At 39.0% G+C, this 23,570-nt stretch overlaps 1 protein-coding gene across 1 annotated transcript in view; it reads left to right on the top strand.

The window, feature by feature from the left end:
- The window catches only part of KDM4C (lysine demethylase 4C), a 297,099-nt gene that overhangs the window by 218,016 nt on the left and 55,513 nt on the right, over positions 1-23,570 (top strand). The window contains exon 17 of the mRNA XM_075726866.1: positions 220-328. Coding sequence (XP_075582981.1) covers positions 220-328 — 109 coding nt within the window. The remainder of the gene's footprint in view (positions 1-219; positions 329-23,570) is intronic.

The raw sequence follows: 23,570 nt of genomic DNA on the forward strand, positions 1-23,570 counted from the left end.
TTGCGATAAAACTCCAGTCTGAAATTATATTTACACAAAGTGGCAGTGTTGTAAGGCTTGTTAAATATGTTTCAATGAAGCTTAGAAAATCCTCGTAAGGAAGTATCTAGAGACGGTTGCCTTTCAACAAAAAACCACACAGCAAGTAACGAAACATCTTAAACACTTATATTTCTATGGGGTTTTTTGGTGGTATTCTTGACTTGCCACTTTTCACAGGTGGGCACATGTAATATGTGCAATTGCCATCCCAGAAGTCAGATTTGGTAATGTCACAGAACGTACACCGATAGACACTAGCAGAATACCTTTACAAAGATTAAAATTGGTGAGTAGTATATTCATATATGCTTCATATATTCTTTGCTATTAAGGTGTTCCAATATTTGAAATGTATTAAAATCGGAATTGTGATGCTTATTGCCAGGTACAGAGCAGTAAACTATGTTTAAGGTAAGGAATAAATAACCAGGGTTTTATCAAGATGAGCTTTTTGATATATAATGGCAATTCATTAACACTGTTAACAGCCTTTGGTATTTTATTGAAAGAAGGTCAAACCTGCCCTCCCTCAAAAGAAGAATAACACACTTGACCAGTGTCAACTGTGAAAGTTTCAGTTTTGGAACTGTATTGATGATGAAAGTGTTGAAACCCAAACAGACTGGGAAAATAACACAGTACATGTTTGTGAGGTCTTTTTATTATGTATTTTTGCCTCAAGGAACTATTTATGAAGGTAAAAGGATGTGTGATCTGTTTTTTACATGGTATCTCTACCATCTGGGCATTGAAAATGTGCACAAAAGAGATCACACATTATATTGCATGAAAAAACCCCCGTTTCCTGAGGAATTTCAAAAGCTGGTGGAAAACATAAAAGTGCATCAGCTGCTAACAGTTACACCCTGTGTTACATCTAGAATAACAGTGTCATTCAAGAAGGTTGATGTAGACAAGCAGAAGATATGTGTAAGTGCAATATAAGAGTATTTTCCTTGCTGTGTCATACGAGAATTACTTAACTTGTCAGTGTGTGCATCACTGTCACATCATCTGATAGAAAGTAAGTGATTAGTGGCCCATTGAAAGTCTTAAGGAAAAGATACCATCAGTTTTCTGGATCTGTCCCACACTGTTTCCAAAATCGTTCTTGGTCTACCTGACCTTGTACTTGCTCATTTTGAACTATTAATCTTTTCATTACATTTTCATTTCATTTAGTTTCATTTTGATCATTATTTTTTGTGTTTTCTAGCTGTATTTCTGAATGTGGAGATGAAACTTTGAGTGGTTTAAATTGATAGCCTGTCCTTCTGTAATCTGTTCTAAATTGTTGTTCAAAATTTAAAATTTTTTTTATGTCCTTTTAAAAATCACATAAAACACATTTCTAAAGAGTATATATAACTTATAATAAAAAATGTTTTTCCTAATCTGAAAATAAAACCAGTAGAAGTACTGAGAATTAATTTAATATGTTCATTCTTATTTTTTGAGGATCTTAAACAGTCACAGACATGTCTGTTTTGAAGTTGTTAATTCAGGGGTTGAAAACACAGAAATCCATTCTCTGGGCTGTCCATGACTTGAACTGTACAACAGTAACAGGGGCCTTTTGGAGAAGGCTTGAATTAATTTTAAATTATTGATTTTAAAGGTATGGAGCCAAAATTTGTGAAGTTACATGATTTACAATTCCTAGGTAATTTCTGCTGAATAATGAAGTAGTTATGTTCATTGGTTATTTATAACTGAAAGCTTTTTCTTCTATTCTTTCCTCCAGTTGAGAGAAGATTGCTTATAGTCCCTAGTGCTTTTTCTGTTCTTGAAGCTTCCTTCAATGTAAAATCACACTGAAGCACTACAGATTGTATTAAGCTTTATATATCATTTTGGTCTCCTGTGAGTCCCCAAATGTTTAGAAATATAGTACTTGCTTTCCTTAATGCTGTTTTTAAAGTAAAAGAGTTTGTATATTTGAATGGAATGAATGTTGTGATGAAGGAACTCAGCTGAATACAATAAAAATGAGAGGCAGGGTACTTTATAACAGCCATAAATGTAGTATTGCTGCAGGTAGTGGACAGCCTCACTGTGATGGAAGGAAGCACTATAATCCTGGTTTGGCTCATTAAACCTTACTTTTCCAAGACTTAGTTTCTGACATTGAATTTATAATGAAATAGCTAGCCTTGTACTAATTTAAGGGAAGTAGGCAGTTTGACCATTTCAAAATGCTCTGTAATGATTTAATGTCAATAGACCAATAAAATGCTGCTCCTTGGGTAAAGAAGCAGAGAAATATCAGCTCTAAAACCACCAGCAGTCTGTCTGCTTTTAAATTTTGGCTTTTGTTGCAAATAAATTGCTGTATCTGATGGTTTTACTCTGCTCTGTTTCACAACGAATGTCCTAGCTAAACTAAGTCTCCTGAATAACGTTGTAGTATTCTCTATTTAAAAAAAAAATAAATAAAAAGTAGGTATTAGATGGAATTGCATGGATAGTTTGTATTTTCTCTAAAGCCCCATGTATTAGGGGCTTTTTGTAAATTATTTCTCTTTTTTCCTGAAACATGGGGTTCCTACTTCTCTGAAGAGGGTGTTGTCAAAACCTTTTGTGTATATGCCACATCATTCTCAAATTAAATGTGATCTTTGTGTTAACTTCAGTTCCTCACTGTTGATGCTATGGAATAACAGTTATGCTCTCATACCCACTGACATTGGGTTCTTTGCCTCGGGGGAACCCCATGAATTATATCCAAATTAATTCTGTTTCTTTCTCTAGGAATTCCCATCCCTTTTTTGTTCTTACCATTCATTCCTCTCCATTGTCATATACTCTATACCGTCTGTCTTGCTGTTAACTTCTGTAAAAGCACACTGAGTGATTCACTTTGATGTTAGCTCTGGTAATCTGTGAGCAATTGATTCAGGCCAGTTTTCCCCTTTGAAATTGTAGGGATCACCAATACTGCTCTTCAGCAGCCAATTCCTGCTTCACAGCTATCCTGTTTGTTAGGTTAAGGGTATCTTTGTTCATCAGTTTCCTTCATTCAAAGCCAGAGAGTATTCATTGTATAAGCAAAGGCAAGTTTTGTATATTGAGAATTGAGCTTTCATAAGTAACAATTTTTTTAAAAATGCATTTTTGGGCCTATCTTTAAAATGCTCTTTACGTTAAAGCATGGGATAGCTAATAAATGTGGACTGTCCTACTATGCCAACTCTCCTTCACAAAATTTGGGATGTGTTTTGTTGACTTTTTTTAAATGAACAGAAAGCAATGGAAAACAAATGTAAAAGGATGGATTACATTCCAGCATGCAGCTATACCAGAACTAGATCTTACAATGTAGGACCAAATAGTTCTAGTTGTTTTAAACATTTCTCTTTCTATCCCGTCTTCCCCATTCCTCCCTCTCCTCCTTCTTTCCTCCTTCCCCCACTTCACGTCCCTCTCTGAAATAGTAAGAAACCCAAATAAGCAGAACATCTACTGTTTTCAGAGATCTGTAAAGGCTGAGCTGACATTTTCTTTAATGTAGCATCTACAAAGCAATATCAAAGGAAATAAAAAGTCAGTGTTTTATTTTTGACAAATTAAATAACATCTGTGCAAACATGAACATATTGGTAGGCTGGTTTTTATTGCTTAGCTAGTATGTATACTGATTGCTGTTAAATAGTTTTAATTCACTAGACATTTTGTGTTGGTATTAGCGTGTTTCCTGTCAATCTTTCCATTATTAAATATTCAGTATATACTGATTTCTTCCAGAGTAAAAATCAATATTTGTATTATGCTTAGAGTAGCTCATAGCTTTAAAATTGTTTTATACAACTGTTTCATATTTGCAAGTTAGTGGGTTTTTGTAGAATGCCAAAATGTTTTCTTATTTCCCTAGCTTTTTTCAATGGGTTACGTCCCATATTCCATCATTGCTGAAAATTTACATGACAGTGAAATGTTCATTAAAAATTAATTCTCTTGAAAATGATTCCGTAATACTAGTGGATGAATGCGGTCCAGATCAATACTAATAGAAGATTTTGGTGCTTTGTCTTTCACAGGGGAATGTGAAAGAAAAGAATGTGATACATTCTCTGTTGAAATAAAACAGGTTGTATAATCACTTATATTTTAGGGGTGTACACCCATGATATCAATGGACTGTAGTTGACTTTTCATGTCAAAACAAAAGGCCTCCCAGTCAATCTTAGTGTCTTTGTGGGATGCTGTCTACACTATAACCTGTAGTTTCTCCACTTTCCCTCTCAGTGACTATGTGTTTTCTCCTTTTTTGAAACTTAAGTGAATGGGAAAATAAGATTGTCCTCATCTCTTTTGTCAGAGAGTCAGGCTTCCATCCTTTATTTTAGATTCAGCCTGGATGGTCACATCTATCAGACACTTAGAGTTCCAACAGGCATGTAGAATGATAATTTGTGATTATCAAGCTAGGGAACAAATATGTTGAATTCAGATGCTTATGCACATATTCTAAAATGAAATGGCTGGAGGGATATACCTTACCATATCACACATTTTAAAACAATATTTTACATAAACTACAGTATGCTAGCTGCTTTGAAGACAGAGTTCAGATGGTCTCTGTTCCAGTGGTCTCCGAGTTTAACAGCAGACATATGAGCAAGCATGAAAAGAGGGGAAATACACAAATGCTAACTTAAATACTGTTAATCACAATGAAAATGTTAGGAATAGATAAAAGGGAGGAAAAGTTGGTGAGAAGTGATGGTATGGAGGGGGACCACACAAAATTTGTCTAAACGTATATGCAGAGTTTCAGCTGGTGACGATTTGGAACACGTGTGTGATTTGGAGGAGAGTTTATGCCGTGAATGAGTGTGGTGTCAGCTTCCATCCCAACACAGTTTAACAGCGTCTAACAGTTTACTCAAAGCAGAGAAATCTTAGGTTTCTAGCTGAGTTTGGCTTTTTTTTTTTTTTTTATTTTATTTATTTTATTTTTGCCTTGTTCCATTTGTCCTTAAGTCTCCAAGAGAACCTTGGGTGTAAACTGCTGCTTCTGAAAACCTGTTTTCCATGACTCTTCATATGTATGAGGCTTTGGGTCATAGAAAAGAGACTGGATTCCTGCATGTGTCAAAGTCAACGATAAAATTCAATTTTACTTTGGGAAGGGAAAAGCTTTTCCCCAAGTACCTAGACAGTCTCCGCTTTCAAAAGAGTGCTAATTACTCAGCTCTAATTATAAATATGAACTATAGCTGCATGAAAACTCTCTGGAGATGAAAAAATCAGACTGACCTCTCAAACATAAACTCAGCCTTTACAAGAAAGAGTAAGTACTCTCATCTGTCATTCTATTTTAATAAAACATAAGACTTAAAAATAGATTTAAATGAAAGCACTTACTATTATATGGCCAAGGAATCCAAGCCAACAGGAGTATTCAGCCTAGTGTCATTTACCCTTATCAGACATGTGACTTACGATGAACAGTAGACATTATAATTGAGAGTGTTTAAATGTTTCACCTGTTACAAAAGAAACATTTAAATAGAATCATTAGCATCTGTTCCTAAACCTATATATTTAACTTGTCAACTATAAAATCAGATTTTGAATACAATACATATCAACTCAATTGCAAAATATATTATCAGCTTTTGGTATTTTTAGTGTTTTAAAATGCTTGCTTTTAAAATGGGATTGACTTTGTCCTTACAGGCAGTCACTGCAATGCTGTACTGAAACATGCACATAAGATGCCTTTGTTTCTTTATCTGTAGCGTTTTCTATTATTTTTATATTTGAAATCCTATTTCTCCAACAAAATAGAGGTAGAAAATGAGTTTTGGAATAGCTGAAGTTGCCCTGAAGCTTTTGATGACCTCAAATTTGTATTTGACAAGTGAACTGAGTATAAGCACAAGTGTACTCTGAGTGAGGAAGATTATTTTGAAGAGAAATTTACACTGAGATGATGACTGATCTACAAGCCTTTCAGTATCTGGCTGAAGCCGTAAAGTTCTTTTTAGAAGAAAAAGAACTTGAAAATTTGCACCTGAAGGCAAATAATAGTGAGCTTGAAAGCCAAAGATTATAGTTTTGAAAGGTACATCAATTCTGAAAATACAGAGGTTTCTCTGTTGTATGCCACTGAAGAATGGAATCAAAGTGAAAGTTTGTATGAGCTTTTAAAAGAACAAGCAAATATTCTCCTGCCTGTCATTCTATTTTAATAATGTGTGAAAGCTAAAAAGGAATTAAAGACATTTGAGGACACTGCTCATCTTCTGTGTTCTAATTTGTAATGAAATTCATTTGTTAAACTGCAGTGGGGTATTAGAACTATTGCAGCTGTGTTTGTGAAAGAGTAAAGAAACACTTGCAGTAATGTATATGAGTGTTGCTATGCATTTCTGGTAATACAAAGCGATATTGATTACTTTTCAACATTTCCAAAAATATTGCTGGAAGGACAATTGAGGAGAATCATTATACCATACATAAATTCATGCATTAACTAACTCGTTGCACACATTCACAGGCAATGGGAGCAAAATATAGAGAAATGTTGAGACAGATTTTAAAATATTTCCAACTTGTTTTAAAACTGTTAATGAAATAGCTTTAATTAACACACTTTTTGATTTTAAAAAAAGTTAAACTGAAAATGATGCAATAGTTGATCATTGCAATATATAATTCATTAAAAATGTAACTCACTGCAGTCATGTACAAAATACAATTTAGTGTACATGCTTTAGTCACAGCATTCATAAGATTTCCAGTATGTTAGTTATTAGTAGAAGAACATACACTGCTGGCTGTGTAGTACTTACTGTCAGAATAATTTGCTACAATGAGCAGATCCTATTGCAAACTGTCAAATTTGTATCTTGCAGTGGTACCATACTATTAAGTCTTATGAAAAATAGGAAAAATGTTAGACATGCATGACTATAGATAATGACTGAAGATTTGGACATGTCTGTAAGAATGAAAGCAGAGTATTTAAAATGTTCACTAGTCCTCTGAATTTCATTTTACTTGCAGAGAGGACTTTATGTGCAAGAAAATAGATTTTTCCCATAAAAATCCTTTGAAATTTTTAGAGATCTGGATGATTAATAGTCCATAATAAGATGTGTAGGTCTGACAGTCAGGTCTATGTTCTGAAGTTCATCTCTGCCTATACAATATGTATTTGTGTATAGGTGAAATCATGTATGTGATTTTTTTTTTTTTTGTGTCCACGCACAAATGGACAGTAATGCAACAAGGGTATGAGCAAGGTAACTCATAAGTTAATCAGGTAGATGTCCAGAGGTGAATATCATTGAAGAGCTAAATTAAATACTGAATTTTGAATTGAATAATAAGGTTGGGAGTGAAGTTTCATTTCATTTCATAGGTAATATTCTACATTGTCAAGCATGGAATAACTGTCTGAGCTCTAGTAAGTTGATGACAGCAACTGAATAACATGAGGGTTGCAGGTTATCTAAATGGTTTTACTTTACACCAATAAAAAAAAAATTATAACATTCTAAATTAAAACAAATATACAACTGCTGAATTTATTTTGACTTATGTTTATTTAAATCTCCTGATAAAGCTTTCAGAAATGCTTTAAAGATCATGCTTTAAAGATCAAGCATTGGAACGGGTTGCCCAGAGAGGTGGTAGAGTCACCATCCCTGGAGGTGTTCAAAAAATGGGTAGATGTGGCACTTTGGGACATGGTTTAGTAGGCATGGTGGTGTTAGGTTGACGGTTGGAGTGATGATCTTAGAAGTCCTTTCCAACCTTGATTCTATTCTAGTTTTACTTTCTTTAAAAAATAACCCAGCCACCAAGCCAGGAAACATGAAATTAATTATTACTCTATCCTTAACTGGTTTAGTGGTGGACTTGGTAGTGTTAGGTTAATGGTTGGACTGGATGATCTTAAAGGTCTTTTCCATGATTCTATGATCAGAGTCCACTCTGAAATATGATTTAACTATTTGGGGACAATAATACCTCTTATCCAAAAGAGCAAAAGGTCTTGTATTTCACATCAAAGCTTAATTTTTTACTAGTATTCATTTGAAATATCTTCTAATTAGACCAATAAGGTAGCAGATCCTATTAGGATCTTCTTCTATGGTTATTCATCTGAGCTTTGCACACACTGTAATGTTTGATAAGTCACTTTATGCCTTAGTTTACCTTTCCGTTTGTCAATGCTGGCGTCACTATGTGGCTAAGAAAAATATTACCTAATGTCTATGTAAGATTTTGAAAATACAGTGTTCCATTAAGTTAAGAGTTATTTTATGTACCCAGGAATATTAATGGTGGGTGCTGGTGGACATCGGATTTGTTTATGAATTAACATTTAGATTGTGGGTTTTTTGAACCTTATTTTTTTGTTTTAATTGCATATAAAAATTTTCTGTAGAAAGGCATTTGATTTAGAAGATGATATATTATATATAAGGGAAAAGAAAAAGTGTGAGAATTAAAACAGCCATGAAAGGGACAGAAACATGTCTGCTCATGTAAGTGTAGTAACTACCAAGGATTAAATGTGCCCAGTGTATACAGAATTTAAGTAATGTTTTAGAAAACTGGGAGAAAGAATACTGACACCAGGATTGTATCTGTAAGAAAAGAATTTGGAGGCAGCATAATCCAGGAAAGCTTATCACTCATCACCACATGCACAAGGTATAGAGGCTGTTTTTGTTGTTGCTTTTGTTGTTTTTATAGTGATTGAATACACATCAAACCAAGGTATTTTTAAATGTAAATTTAAAAGAGAAAAACATTTCGTCCATAATCTTGTATCATTTCTGTGTCCTGGCAAAGCTATTTTAAACTGGAGCATTACTGCAATTATTACGTTTGATTTATGAGGCCATAAAGATGTATTGTTCAATCTTCTAGAAATGTACCTTTTTATTATCCATAAGTCTTAGGCAGTTTTGCAGAAATTTTGCTGTGCTATTGACTACATACATGTTACATACATTTTAAAAACCCAGCGCTCCTCACCAACATCAGTGGGTGCATATCACTCCATTATACTTTTATTCCTTTAAAGTCCCCACTGTTTTATGTCCTCTAGAATCATAGAATGGTTTGGGTTGGAAGGGACCTTTAATGATCGTCTGTCCAACACCCCTGCCATGGGCAGGGACATCTTTCAATAGATGAGGCTGCTCAAAGCCCCATCCAGCCTCACCTTGAACACTTCCAATTATAAGGCATCCACAACTTCTCTGGGTAACCTGTTCCAATATCACAGCATGCTCATTGTAAAAAAAGTCTTTCTTCTATCCAATGTAAATCTACGCTCTTTCACTTTAAAACTGATGCTCCTTGCCCTGTCATAGAATCATAGATTCATAGAATCGTTTAGGTTGGAAAAGACCTTTAAGATCATCCAGTCCAACCATTAACCTAACATCACCAAGTCCACACTAAACCAATTAGGGGTAGGCTAGACTAAACCATGTCCCGAAGTGCCACGTCTACCCGTTTTTTGAACACTTCCAGGGGTGGTGACTCCACCACCTCTCTGGGCAGCCTGTTCCAATGCTAGACCACTCTTTCCGTGAAGAAATTTTTCCTAATTTCCAACCTAAACCTCCCCTGGCGCAGCTTGAGCCCATTTCCTCTCATCCAATCACTAGCTACTTGGGAGAAGAAACCAACACCCACCTCACTACAACCTCCTTTCAGGTAGTTGTAGAGAGCGATAAGGTCTCCCCTCAGCCCCCTCTTCTCCACACTAAACAACCCCAGTTCCCTCAGCTGCTCCTCATAAGACCTGTGCTCCAGACCCTTCACCAGCTTTGTTGCCCTTCTCTGGACACGCTCCAGCACCTCAAGGTCTTTCTTGTATTGAGGGCCCCAAAACTGGACACAGTATTCCAGGTGCGGCCTCACCAGCGCCGAGTAGAGGGGGAAAATCACCTCCCTGCTCCTGCTGGCCACCCTGTTCCTGATACAAGCCAGGATGCTGTTGGCCTTCTTGGCTACCTGGGCACACTGCTGGCTCATGTTCAGCCGGCTGTCAACCAGCACACCCAGGTCCTTTTCTGCCAGGCAGCTTTCCAGCCACTCTTCCCCAAGGCTGTAGCGTTGCATGGGGTTGTTGTGACCGAAGTGCAGGACCCGGCACTTGGCCTTGTTGAACCTCATACAGTTGGCCTCGGCCCATTGGTCCAGCCTGTCCAGGTCCCCCTGCAGGGCCATCCTACCCTCCAGCAGATCGACACTCCCATCCAACTTGGTGTCATCTGCAAACTTACTGAGGGCGCCGCTCATCCAGATCATTGATAAAGATATTAAACAAGACTGGCCCCAAAATGGAGCCCTGGGGAACACTGCTCGTGACCAGCCGCCAACTGGACTTAACTCCATTCACCTCAACTCTCTGGGCTTGGCCACCCAACCAGTTTTTTACGCAGCGAAGAGTACGCCTGTCCAAGCCATGAGCTGCCAGCTTCCCAAGGAGAATGCTGTGGGAGATGGTGTCAAAGGCTTTGCTAAAGTCCAGGTAAATGACATCCAAAGGCTTTCCTTCATCCACCAGATGGGTCACCATGTCATAGAATGCGATCAGGTTGGTCAAGCAGGACCTGCCTTTCATGAACCCATGCTGGCTGGGCCTGATCCCCTAGTTGACCTGCACTTGCCTGTTGAGTTCACTCAAGATGAATGGCTCCATAATCTTTCCCGGCACCGAGGTCAGGCTGACAAACCTGTAGTTCCCCGGGTCCTCCTTCCGGCCCTTCTGTAGATGGGCATCACACTGGCAAGCCTCCAGTCATCAGGGACCTCCCCTGTTAACCAGAACTGCTTGGCAAGCTCCTTCGCCAGCTCCCTCAATACATTCGGGTGGATCCCATCCAGCCCCATAGACTTGTGACTGTCAGCGTGGCGTAGCAGGTCATTAACTGCTTCCTCCTGGATTATGGGAGCTCCATTCTGCACCCCTTTGCTGTCTTCCAGCTCAGGGGGCTGAGTACCCTGGGGATGACCAGTCTGGCTGTTAAACACAGAGGCAAAGAAGGCATTAAGTACCTCAGCCTTTTCCTTGTTCTCGGTGAGAGTGTTCCTCCCGACATCCAGCAAAGGATGGAGTTTCTCCTTGGCTCTCCTTTTATTGTTGATGTACTTATAAAAACAGTTTTTATTATCTCCTACAACAGTGGCCAGATTGAGTTCCAGCTGGGCTTTTGCTTTTCTGATTTCCTCCCTGCATGACCTAACAAGATCCCTGTACTCCTCCTGAGTTGCCCGCCCCTTCTTCCAAAGGCAGTAGACTCTCCTTTGTCCCCTGAGTCCCCGCAAAAGCTCCCGGTTCAGCCAGGCCGGTTGTCTTCCCCGCCGATTGGTCTTACAGCACACGGGGGCAGCCCACTCCTGTGCCCTTAAGACTTCCTTCTTGACAAAGGCCCAGCCTTCCTGGACCCATTTGCCTTTCAGGACTGCCTCCCAAGGGGCTTTCCCAACCAGCATCCTGATCAGGCCAAAGTCTGCCCTCTGGAAGTCCATGGTAACAGTTTTGCTGCCCCTCCTCTTTACATCGCCCAGAATCGAGAATTCTATCACATCATGGTCGCTAAGCCCAAGATGGCCTCCGACCACATCTCCCAGAAGTCCTTCTCTGTTTGTAAACAGCAGGTCAAGTGAGACACCTCCCCTGGTAGGCTCACTTGCCAGCTGCGTCAGAAACTTATCTTCCATACACTCTAGGAACTTCTGAGACTGTTTCCTCTCTGCTGTGTTGTATTTCCAGCAGATGTCTGGCAAGTTGAAGTCCCCGACAAGAACAAAGCCTGGCGACTGTGAGACTTCTGCCAGCTGCTTGTAGAATGCTTCATCTATCTCTGCATCCTGGTTGGGTGGTCTATAGCAGACTCCCAACAGGACATCCGCCTTGTTGGCCTTCCCCCTCATCCTCACTCATAAGCACTCAACCTTATCATCACCACTGTTGAGCTCTATACAGTCAAGACAGTCCCTAAGATACAGAGCCACCCCACTGCCTCTCCTTTCCTGCCTATCCCTTCTGAAGAGCTTATAGCCATCCAGTGCAGCACTCCAGTCATGAGACTTGTCCCACCATGTTTCTGTGATGGCGACTATGTCATAGCTATCCTGCTGCACAAGGGCTTCCAGCTTCTCCTGTTTGTTGCCCATGCTACATGGATTGGTGTAGATGCACTTGAGCCGGGCTATCGATTTCACCCCCAACGTTGCCATGCTTCCCCGGGATCCTCACTGGCAGGCCCATGTTTAGCTTTCAGGTTTAATTTTTGATTTTTAGTACGTTAAGCCCCTTTTTTTCTGTCATTTTCTTGTTTAACATTCTGTGCCACAGGGCACTGCTGTGGTGATGCTTGGAACATTACTGTCAGAGCTGTTCACTGAAGTGAAAAAGGTCCAGTTCAGGTTATAAGCTTGAGGACCTGTCTGCATGAACAGATATAAGTTTTCCTTTAGGAAGCTGACTGCTATTTGAAATAATATTTGTAAGGACCTGCTGAAGAAAGTAGTAAGTTGAGTAGAGCAGCAAATTCTGGGGATTCGAAGTAACTCAAGTTAATGTTCATTTCAAAGAGCAAAGAACGATTGCTGAACTGCTGCCAGGGATTACCTTTTTCCATGAGTTGGAGTAGCTCTCTGTGGGCTTTCTGTATATGCAGTTTCCAAGAAAAAGTATGAGGTATCTGTTTTAGATAGGTTTTATTACTGAAAAAATGGCACATTCTTTTAGAGACTAGTGATTTGTCCTCCCTGTGTTTACAGTGTGGCTCTTTTAACAGCCATTTACTTCATCCTGCTGTTTTGTTTTGCATCCCATTGTTGTCAGAAGAAGGTATGGTCTCTTAGATAGCCACAGCTTGAACTATAGATGAGTGTCTTAAATTACCCCAAATGACAGAGAACAACATTTTGTCTCTGGAGGAGTGGCATATTTTCTGCTATATATGTACTCGTACGAGATCATTTGCTAGGCACATCCAGTATGTTTAACTGTGTGGTCTTCAGGAATGGCTGCACGTTGTTTTCATTGCCAGTAAGCATTACATCTGTCTTGTCAGCTCTGAACTTAAGCAGCTTACTTATTCCTTGCACCTTATCACAGCAGGGCACTTGGCAAGCTGAGAGACTACAGTGTCCAAGTCTGACAAATATAAGTCATAAAGCAGTGTCAACATCATAATGATGGCACTGCAGCCTACATCATCTTCCAATTTCTTCAGTAGCCTATATGTTACAGAGTGACACTGTACGACAGAAAATTCTCTTGGTGGACAGCCAGTGTTATTGTCTTTTTTTTTTCAGCAGAGAAAGTGGGGTGTCCAAAGGTGCCACAACAAAATCACACTAAATTGGTGTAAAGTTCATAAAATGAGTAATGAATGTTAACTGCAAATAAAGAAGCCATTGCAAATAGAATCTTTGTTTTAAAGACGTTCTTAGCCTGGGGAAGAATTAATACACATGAACCTTTAGTCTTTTGTGTAGTGTCTCATGTTTGTCATCCCTTTAATAGAATTGTAGCTGTCTATATTATCTTTTAATGTTAAGGCAACATGTTAGCCATAGAAATCATGGCTGGAGGGAGTGAAACAAATAGAAGAATTATTCATATTTCCTGATTCTGTATGATACGCAGCTAACCATCTGATCTATACCTAGCTGGTTTTATTCTGCAATACTAAATACCAATTCCTTAATGACAGAGGAACTAGAGTCATGCAGCTAGGCAGCATGTATGTGATTTTGGAGAACTTCCAGATCTCTTTTGAGTAATGAGGCTTGACTTATATTGCAGATGTCCTTTGGTTGGGAGCCTTTTGCTTTTAGACCATCTTGAAAGAGTATTTCTACCCTTGTGAGAGGTCTTTTCTTTTTATAACTGAAATCTGTTTGCTGGCTAATTAATTTTGCTGCTATAACACAGTGCTATTGCACTGTAGACTTATCCTACTCAGAGCTGCCTATAATGTACATTTTCCAGTTCAGCATCATAGTTTTAAGACACCTCATCTATCTGAAAAATACTGTGGTCACTGTGAAAGTTTCCTTTGAGATAACTATCTCTCAAGTCTCTTTTACCCTTAGGAATTTTCGGTTTGCATTAATCCCATCTACTTCTTTAACTAGTCATGGTAGAAATTATCTTGTTATAGGAAATAGAAATTGGATAGCTTTTAAATAGAATTTGAAAATTTGCAATTCTCTGCTGGATGTGCCTTGTTAAGTTAATGGGAAATTTATGCTTGTAGGAGCTAGAAGTTTACTGAAAGTGTCACAGAAAAGATGTGCTATCCCTTAGTTTTACTTTGAGTGTTCATTTTCCCACATGCAAGCTCACACATACTTAGTTGCATTGCTTTTATGTGCATATAGGTGCACATGGACACACATATGCCTATACATACATAGTTAATGGCTTTTAGAATAAGAGAAGCTTAAGAAAATAAAATTCCTTTGATACAAGCATTTGTCCAACTCACACAGAGATGGAAGTAACTATTTGATATATATTTACATTATTCTTTGTATTTCTTTTGGAGACTTAGTAGAATATATGAAGCTAGAGAGATTTGACTCACTTGTTCTTTTTGCACAGAAACTGAATGTCTGAATGATCCAGGGTCATTTCTGATGTCAGTAACTTCTTGTTTTTCTGCACTGAGAATATAGAATTTTTGCTCCAGAGAGTTTGTGGCAACTATTGTCTAATTTCTGTGCTTCTGCCATTTAATTTCAAGATTTTAATTTTTTTTTGCCCCCTCTGATCAGGTTAGTGATTTGAGTTGTCCTAACCTTCCATTCTGTTTTAAATCCTTTCATTATGACACAACCTATTATTGTAAACTCATTTATACAAATGTACCTCAAACTTCTGACTTCAGGATTTATAGCTCTTCTTCTTTATCTCAGAGAAATGAGATTCTCCTTTTGTAAAAGGCAGAAGGGCTTTGGTCACTAGCTATCACTTTTGCAGAATTGCTGTTGACTGGAAAAATGCACAAAAAGCTATTTAAAAGCTCAGCTGGTTTTATACATTTTAATATAAATATGAAGCATAGAATTTATTCCATATATGTTATATATCTTCTGGATTCCTGCTCTTCAGCAGTATTGTAGGTTTTATTTAAACATGTATATATATACATATATATGTATAAATACAGTGCAGATTTTTTTTTTTAATTAGAGAGAACTTATATGACTATTCATAAATGGATGCTTGTTTTACTTAAATGATTGTTTCCAAAATTAATGACAGTGGAAGAGATAAGACAGCCAGCAGGTTTTTTGATACTGCATTACAGTATTGTTTTACTGTAACTGAATGACACAAACTTAACACATTTTTTTTTCAGTTATTGTGGTTTAGTTTTTGGGGGGCTCTCTTTCAGCCATTTTGGGTGACAATGCCAAAGAATATAGGAAGTTTGAAAGGATTCCTGATGTGTTACTTTAAAGCAGCAATAAATGCTGCAAAAGATTATTCACTGGGTGATATTTGCAGCTATTACTTTTCAAGACTTTCCTTCCTTGTTTATACAGTTGAGTAATTGTGACTAGCATGCAAGCAGGTGTCAGAGGACTGCTGGCTGACCAAACATTTTTATAATTCAGAGCTTTGTGCCATCCTAGACAGCTCCCAGTAAATTATAAACATTTGTTCAAGTATTGCCAAATATATGTGACTCAGTCCTGTTTCATAATGATTTTCAAAATAAGTGGAACAAAATGAAAGTGTAGAGATTACAAGAGCAGGTAAGCAACATAGAAATAAAGAATTGCTAACAGATTACTTTAAAAGAGGAAAATTAAGATCAAGATTCTTGTCAAGGTAAGCATGATGAAACGGTTAGTGGGCGGTCAATGGGATTATGGATGAGACTTGGTAAACTTTCAGTGTATCTCCTCTGTATGAAAGGAGGGTTGATATTGCAAACTGATTATCTCCTTTTTAAAATCATTTTAAATTAAAGATCAGAAAGGAAGGATCGAGCCATCTCTCAGTACGGAATCTTGAACTGTAGAGCACTTTGTAAGCAAAGCAGCTAATGGCTAAATATTTTTGACCTTAATCATTATTGTTTGAAAGAAGAGAGAGGAAACTTTGAAGTGCAAATGAACATTGTATCTAAGTAAAAGGAAGAAGATGCATAACCTAAAGTTACTAAGAGGAATAATTACTATCCATGTAGTTCATTTGGGTGGCCACCTACATAATTTTTGAGTGTTTTAGTTTCTAAAATTCTTTCTGCAGTGCAGCAAAATCTGAGCATAAAATGGCTATGCCAAAAATGTTTGCCTTCTTAAATCAGCATCACAACATTTTGAAGCTTTAAATATTACTTAGGTTTGATAATGGAACTAGATGTACTTACATGTTCATAGAAAATGTCTATGTATGTGCAGTAAATTGGATTTTCTACTGTCACTGTGAGAATAGTAGTAGAATTGGTAAAATGGGGATCTCATAGGTCGTTTCCTTCTTGGCTTGCTATACTTGTCCAGCTGTTTGAAATTCAAACTTAGAGAGCACTGTGTACTAATCACACCTAAAGACCTATTTTTTTAATTCCTCTCAATAGCATCTTTCTTTACAGAGTATGTGTGATTGCCTGTTTAACATAAGCTAGGTATAGAAAACCAGTTATTGGTTCCTGAAGATTTTATTGCTCAAAGTTGCCTGTATGTTGATGGCTGTCAACTGAAAATCCATGAAAGAAACCAGCCACTTCTTTTGCTCTGCATTTTGTGCTTATCTTGTGGCATAATGCCACACCTATGTGCTATAGGAGGTAGCCATTGCTTTAAAATTTTAATGGCCTGGAATTAAGTTTTGTGTAAATATGGTAACTGTTACGTTCCAGATAGTTCAAAGATATTTCAAAGTTCCTTTCCTTTCAAATCAGTAAGATCATTAGTATTATACTAGACTGAGTGCTTGTATCACATTTTATTTTGGTGTAGCTCTTTTGTCAGGTCTGTCATCATGGCAGCAGAAAGCCTTTCAAGTAGTTATGAAACAATGTGAAACAATGTGAATGATACCTACAGCATTTATACTACCATATCTTCTCTCCAAGGGGTGAATATTCTGAGCATGTTGTTGTAGCAATTTTTTGCAGGTTATTTTTTTCTTATTTTTAATTTTTTTTTTTTTAAGTGGCATTCCAGCTTGTTTATATCAAATCAGTCTGGGGAAGAAATGTTGATAGTACATGCTGTGCCCTGGGAGTGGAAAGTTGTTAAGGTAGTAGGTGACCCTTAGTTCTTGAGTGAATTTGTTCCAGTCTTAAGCTGGTCTTCTAAAAGCTGTCTTCTATGCTATCAAATTTATTGTGGAAATTTCCACTATACTTAGGTTTATGCAGCTGAGCTGAACTGACACTTTCCTCTGCTGACCCCTAGTCAGTGAAATAGTTTGGGTGGGAAAACCTTAAACTTGTGTGGTTATTCTGTAGGGACCAGTTTAAAGAAGGAGGAATGATCACAGTGTACTTTCAGACATGTTTGAGAGCTTACCAACAGCTCATCCAATGTTTTTTGATTAATATTTTTACTGAGGATAGGAACATTTATTAGAGGTCTGGGATTTTCTTTAGAGTTGTATAGATGCTTTATACTATGAAAAATTGTAGTGCTTCATGGAAATACGGAATTATTTTTAAAATTTGCACAAAGCATTAAAGCAAACCAAAACATTTAGTTTGCATTAAAACTTGATTTCATTTCTTTTTCAAGCTTTTAAAAGTTTAGAAAATTTAGAAAGTTTTAATTTTGGTTGGGTTTTGGTGGGGGTTTTTTTGTCATATTGTCATTTTTTGGTGATTTTTGTCATGGTTGATGTATTTCATTTAGAGAATGTCAAAATGGCAGGTGTCACTGGGGAAAAGTAATCCCAGAAATGTTTTTTGGTTGTGTTTCTGTGTGTCGTGGTTTAGCCCCAGCCAGCAACTAAGCACCACGCAGCCGCTCGCTCACTCCCCCTACCCCAATGGGACGGGGGAGAGAATCGGAGGAGTAAGAGTGAGAAACACTCCTGGGTTGAGATAAGAACAGTTTAATAATTGAAATGAAATAAAGTAAAATAATAATAATAACAATATAATAATAATAGTAATAATAATATACAAAGCAAGTGATGCACAATGCAATTGCTCACCACCCACCGACCGATACCCAGACAGTTCCCGAGCAGCAATCACTGCTCCACGGTCAACTGCCCACAGTTTATATACTGAGCATGACGTCATGTGGTATGGAATGGTCAGTTGGTCAGTTTGGATCAACTGTCCTGGCTGTGCCCCCTCCCAGTTTCTTGTGTACCTGGCAGAGCATGGGAAGCTGAAAAGTCCCTGACCAGCACAAGCAGTACTCAGCAACAACTAAAAACATCAGTGTGTTATCAACATTCTTCTCCTACTAAATCCAAAACACAGCACTATGCCTGCTACTGGGAAGAAAATTAACTCTATCCCAGCTGAAACCAGGACACTGTGTCACTGATTTCTATTTCACAGAAACTTTTTTATATTATTTAGATTTCTTAGGTATAGCTTCTGTTATGGATTTAAAATTTCCCTGCTCTACTTTGGATTTGATTGGAAGGTCAGATTACTGCATTAACTAATCCTGAGATCCTTTAAAAACTGAAAAAGATTATGTTGCTAAATAGAACAAATACAGTTTTATGGGTCCAGATATTTAACTATGAAGAAGTAATTCACACTGGTGAGCAAGACAGTCATACAGTGAAATTTTAAGAATGAGGGGATTGAATAATAAGATATGTAAATTAAAGTGTTTCAAGACTAACATTCGACATTAATATTTTTAAAATTAGACTATCAGTAAACAATCTTTTCAAATTCGGAGTTTATTATACGTACTGGTGCTGTTTTATAGGTGTAAACAGTAGTATTTTTTGTGGAAAGGTTGTAAAGCACATGATTTTTGATATTGCAGTTCCTTGGGAGATCTTTATTCTAAAAATTAGAAATGTGAATGTATAATTCTCCATAGCAGGCTACAACTTGTTACAGAAGGTTTGGAGTGCAGCAGCTTTTGGTGAATTAGCTGGATTCTGTGTTTCTTAAGTTGCAATAAAATTGCTTCTTATCTAAACAGAAAGCATCAAACTTTTCAAATATCTGCTAAATGGCAAATCTTGAGAAGCAAACCTGAGAAGGGAAAGACTCTGTGTAAGCAAAGTAGTAGTTTGTGGGTTTTGATAAAAAGTCTTACTACAGTGTTTGGTAAGTCAGTTGCTGACGGCACCTGCTCCAGAGCCAGCCCAATCCACAGCAGAGTGGCAGGTCTGGGTGCACAGTGGGGTTTCCTGGGGCAGGGAAACAGCAGGGCAGTGAAGAGCCCACAGGGAGCCGGCAGCTCTCGTGGAAGGCGCTGATGAGGCCTGGGCATTGCCAGAGGAACCGTGGCCACCTCCACACCTGTACAAAGCACTCTGGGGAGCGTGAGCAACCGGGGCATGGCGCAGCAGTTTGCACAGAAGGGCGTGCAGGAAGGGTGTCATCATCCGACCAGCTCACTCAAAAGGTGAGTTCAGTTGGTGGTCACCCTCTCAGAAGAAGCTTAGCTATGGTATCCACCCGGTGGAAAGCCATGTCCTCTCCACTCGCCAGAACTGATGTGGCTACCCAAACAGAGCTCCCATGAAAATGTGCAGCCACCCAGGTCTTGGGCTGCAGGGCATGCCAGAGCCTTTTACTGGTAACAGATGGCAGCAGTGAGAACAGCTGTGTGAGGTGTGACCAGGTGGATGATCTACTCAGCCTGGTTGCAGAGCTACAGGAGGAAGTAGAAATGTTAAGGAGCATCAGGGAGCCTGAGAAAGAGACAGACTGGCAAAACCAGGCTCTGCCATCCCTGAGACAGAAACAGGAACAGCCACCAGAAAAAACAGACCTGTATCCTCCCTTCGCCAGGGTGAAGGCAGTCGCTTAAAGGAGAGGAGTGAATGGAGGCAAGTCCGTGCTTGGGGCAGCAGGCAAACGCCGTCCTTGCCCACCTCGCCTTCCCAGGTGCCCCTGTACAACAGGCTTTGGATGTGGAAGGCCAGTCAGTGGCTGATGTGGCTGATGGTCCATCTACACGAGAGGTGTTGCCAAGGTCAGAAAGGTCTACCCCCCCATATCAAGACCACCACCACGAGGAAGAAAAGATGGGTTATAGTTGTAGGTGACTCTCTTCTGAGGGGAACAGAGGGTCCAATATGCTGGACAGACCCACCTCTTAAGGTGTCCCCTGGGGCATGGGTTAAGGACATCACTAGGAAACTTCCTAGCCTGGTACAGCCCTTGGACTCTTACCCATTACTGCTCTTCCATTTGGGTGGCCATGAAGCAGCAATGCATAGTTCAAGGGTGATCAAAAGAGACTGCAGGGCTTTGTGACAGTTGGTAAGAGAATCTGGAGCTTAATCTGGAACAGGTTATTTTTTCCTCTCTCCTTCCAGTTGCCAGCAGCAGCATTGGAAGAAACAGACAGGCCCAGTCTATTAGTACATGGCTCCATGGCTGGTGTCACTGCCAGAATTTGGGGGTTTTGGATAATGGGATGGGCTACACAGCACCAGGCTTGCTGGCATCAGGTGGGATTCACCTTTCTCAAAGGGGGAAGAGGGTCTTTCCTCACAAGGTAGCAGGGCTGATTGACAGAGCTTTAAACTAGACTTGAAGGGGGCGGGGGATAATAGTAGGCTCACCTGTAACAAGCTGAGGGGTGACACACCAAGGTTAGAGGGATGGGGTGTGCTAGTGAAAGTCCTCAGCTTGTTGCTCTGAGACTTGCTGCCTACACTGCAGCACACTTGAAGTCTTATGGAGATTAGGTGGGGGCTCTTGAGGTAATAGGAGCCAAAATGGAAACACCAGTGAAATACCTCAAATAAATTAAGGGGTGTTCCTCTAAAAAAGTGACACAGCCGACAGCCCAGGTGAAGTGCCTGTACACCAATGCATGCAGCATGGGCAACAAACAGGAGGAACTGGATGACACCATGCTGTTACAAAGCTATGACCTAGTTGCCATGACTGAAATTGGTGCGATGAATCCCATGACTGGAGCATGGCTATTGATGGCTACAGGCTGTTCAGAAGGGACAGGCAAGGAAGGAGGGGCAGAGGCGTTGCCCTCTACATCAAGAAATGGATAGATTGTGAAGAACTGTCTTTGAAGAATAGCCGTGAGCAGGTTGAAAGCTTGTGGATAAGACCAAGGCAACAAAGGGAACCTTGTGGTTGGTGTCTACTACAGACTGCCTGATCAAGAGGAGCCTATTGACAAAGACTTCTTACTCCAGCTACAGGAGGCATCACGCTCACAAGCTCTCATCCTGCTGGGGGACTTCAACCATTCCCCCAACATCTGCTGGAAAAGTAGCACAGCAAGCTGCAGGCAATCCAGGAGTGCATCAAGGATAACTTCTTAAGCCAGGTAATAGACAGTCCTACCAGAAGGGATGCATTACTGGACCTGTTAGTCACCAACGCAGGGGAGCTAATAAGAGACATCAAGAACTGGAGCCAACCTGGGCTGCAGTGATGATGCGCTGGTGGAGTTTGCAGTCCTGAGGCAAATAGGACATCTGAAGAGTAAAGTCAGGACCCTGAATTTTAGGAAAGCAAAATTCCAGCTGTTCAAGGAGTTAGTCAATAGGACCCCTGGGAAACTGCCATCAGGGACAAAGGAGCAGAACAGGGCTGGCAGATCTTTAAGGACATTTTCCATAAAGCATAAGAATTCTTGATGCCCAGGTGTAAGAAATTGGGAAAGAAAGGCAAGAGACTGGCATGGATCAGTCAAGATCTGCCGATCAAACTAAAGGACAAAAAGGAAATGCATAGGCAGTGGAAGCAGGGATGGGTACCCTAGGAAGAGTATAGGGACATTGGCCTGGTTGTGTAGGGATGGGGTCAGGGAGGCCAAGGCATGGCTGGAACTGAACTTGGCAAAGGACATAAAGAATAATAAGAACGGCTTCTATAGGTATGTCAGCCAGAAAAGAAAGGTCAAAGAAGATCTGCTATTCAGAGGGACCTGGACAAGCCTGAGAAGTGGGCCCATGTGAACCTCATTAGGTTCAAAAAGGCCAGGGACAAGGTCCTGCACCTGGGTTGGGGTAATCCCTGGTATCAGTACCAGCTTAGAGCTTTAGGCTTAGATGAAGCAAAATTAGCTGGTACAACAGCTCCTTTGTGGCCAGTTTCTAATGGCATAAAGTCCATAACAATCTATGAGCCTCGTGCTGGTTCTCTGAGTGTTGTTTTCCTGGGCTGTTCAGTCTCTCTGTGCCGTTTGATTTAATCTCTGTGGAAGCCTTCAGCCAGCCAAGAGAAAACCTCAGACTCAGATCTGCAGTGGAATATGGACTGGATTGAATGCAGGACACACTATCTAAATAAGGAAAAAAAAATCATTCCATGCTTCTATGTTTTCCCCATGCTTCTGTTCTTCCATGATTCTATTTTTATTTTAGTGGGATTTGATGTAGTATTTCAGAGGTGTTATCACTAAAAGAATATGGAAAGCAATTTGTTTGATTCCTCAATATTTTCAAGATGTCAAAAAACATTCTTATCTGAAAATGACCCAAGCTGAAACCCTGAAGAATAAATTGATAATTTGAACTAATTTCCTATCAGCAAGATCAAAATCTGTATATAAGCAATTTTGAAACTATTTATTTAAAATTTGAGCCTTTTTTTTTAACTTACTTAATGCAAGGTAATGTTTCAATAGACACTGTAATTTTTCAATACAGAGAAAAGTTTACAAAACAGTAGAAGAAAACTTAGCTATATAAAAACTTTAAATTATTGATGCTAAAGAGCAATGCTGCTATAAAACTATGACAGTATAGACTATAAACAAATTTAGGCTTTAAAGGACAAGCAGATTTCTACCCATCTATTTAATGAAGTTCTTGAATAGTCTTGCAGTGGGAATAAAGTGTGCTGACAGGCCCAGTGGTGTTAAGCTAGAGCTCATAAAGTTTATGGAAGTGATCCTATTATTCTGATTGCTTCTCAGAATGAAGGACTGGGCTCAAATACCTGGGAAGTTGCTTTCCATCCTGCTTTTAATTCAGAACATTAATTAAAACTGACCTTTCCTGTAGTTTTAGTTTTGATTGTAAAAACTCTGTTGAAAAATGTTGTTTAGGTTTTTCTAGAGCATTTGTACCACTCCGTATTACAGAACATATTGTAAACTACTCCTTGAATCTACCCATCTGCTTTCTGTACAAGATGAGTCCAGTGCAGTTTTATTGACAATGACTACTTTTTGCTTTTCAGCCTTCATTTAAATGGGAGACCAAATTGTAGTGTAGGAGGTTGACAATTACCATTCAACTTTTTGGTGATTATTTTTAATAAAAGGAATGTTTGACTCCCAGATACAGTGCAATTTTAATGAAATAATGAGCTTCCTGACTACAGCAGACTGAGCTTTGTCTGATTTCTGCAGTGATGAATTGACCATGTCAAACTTTGCAATCTAGC

The sequence above is a fragment of the Pelecanus crispus genome, chromosome Z, assembly GCF_030463565.1.
Source record: "Pelecanus crispus isolate bPelCri1 chromosome Z, bPelCri1.pri, whole genome shotgun sequence".
In the NCBI taxonomy this organism is placed as follows: domain Eukaryota; kingdom Metazoa; phylum Chordata; class Aves; order Pelecaniformes; family Pelecanidae; genus Pelecanus; species Pelecanus crispus.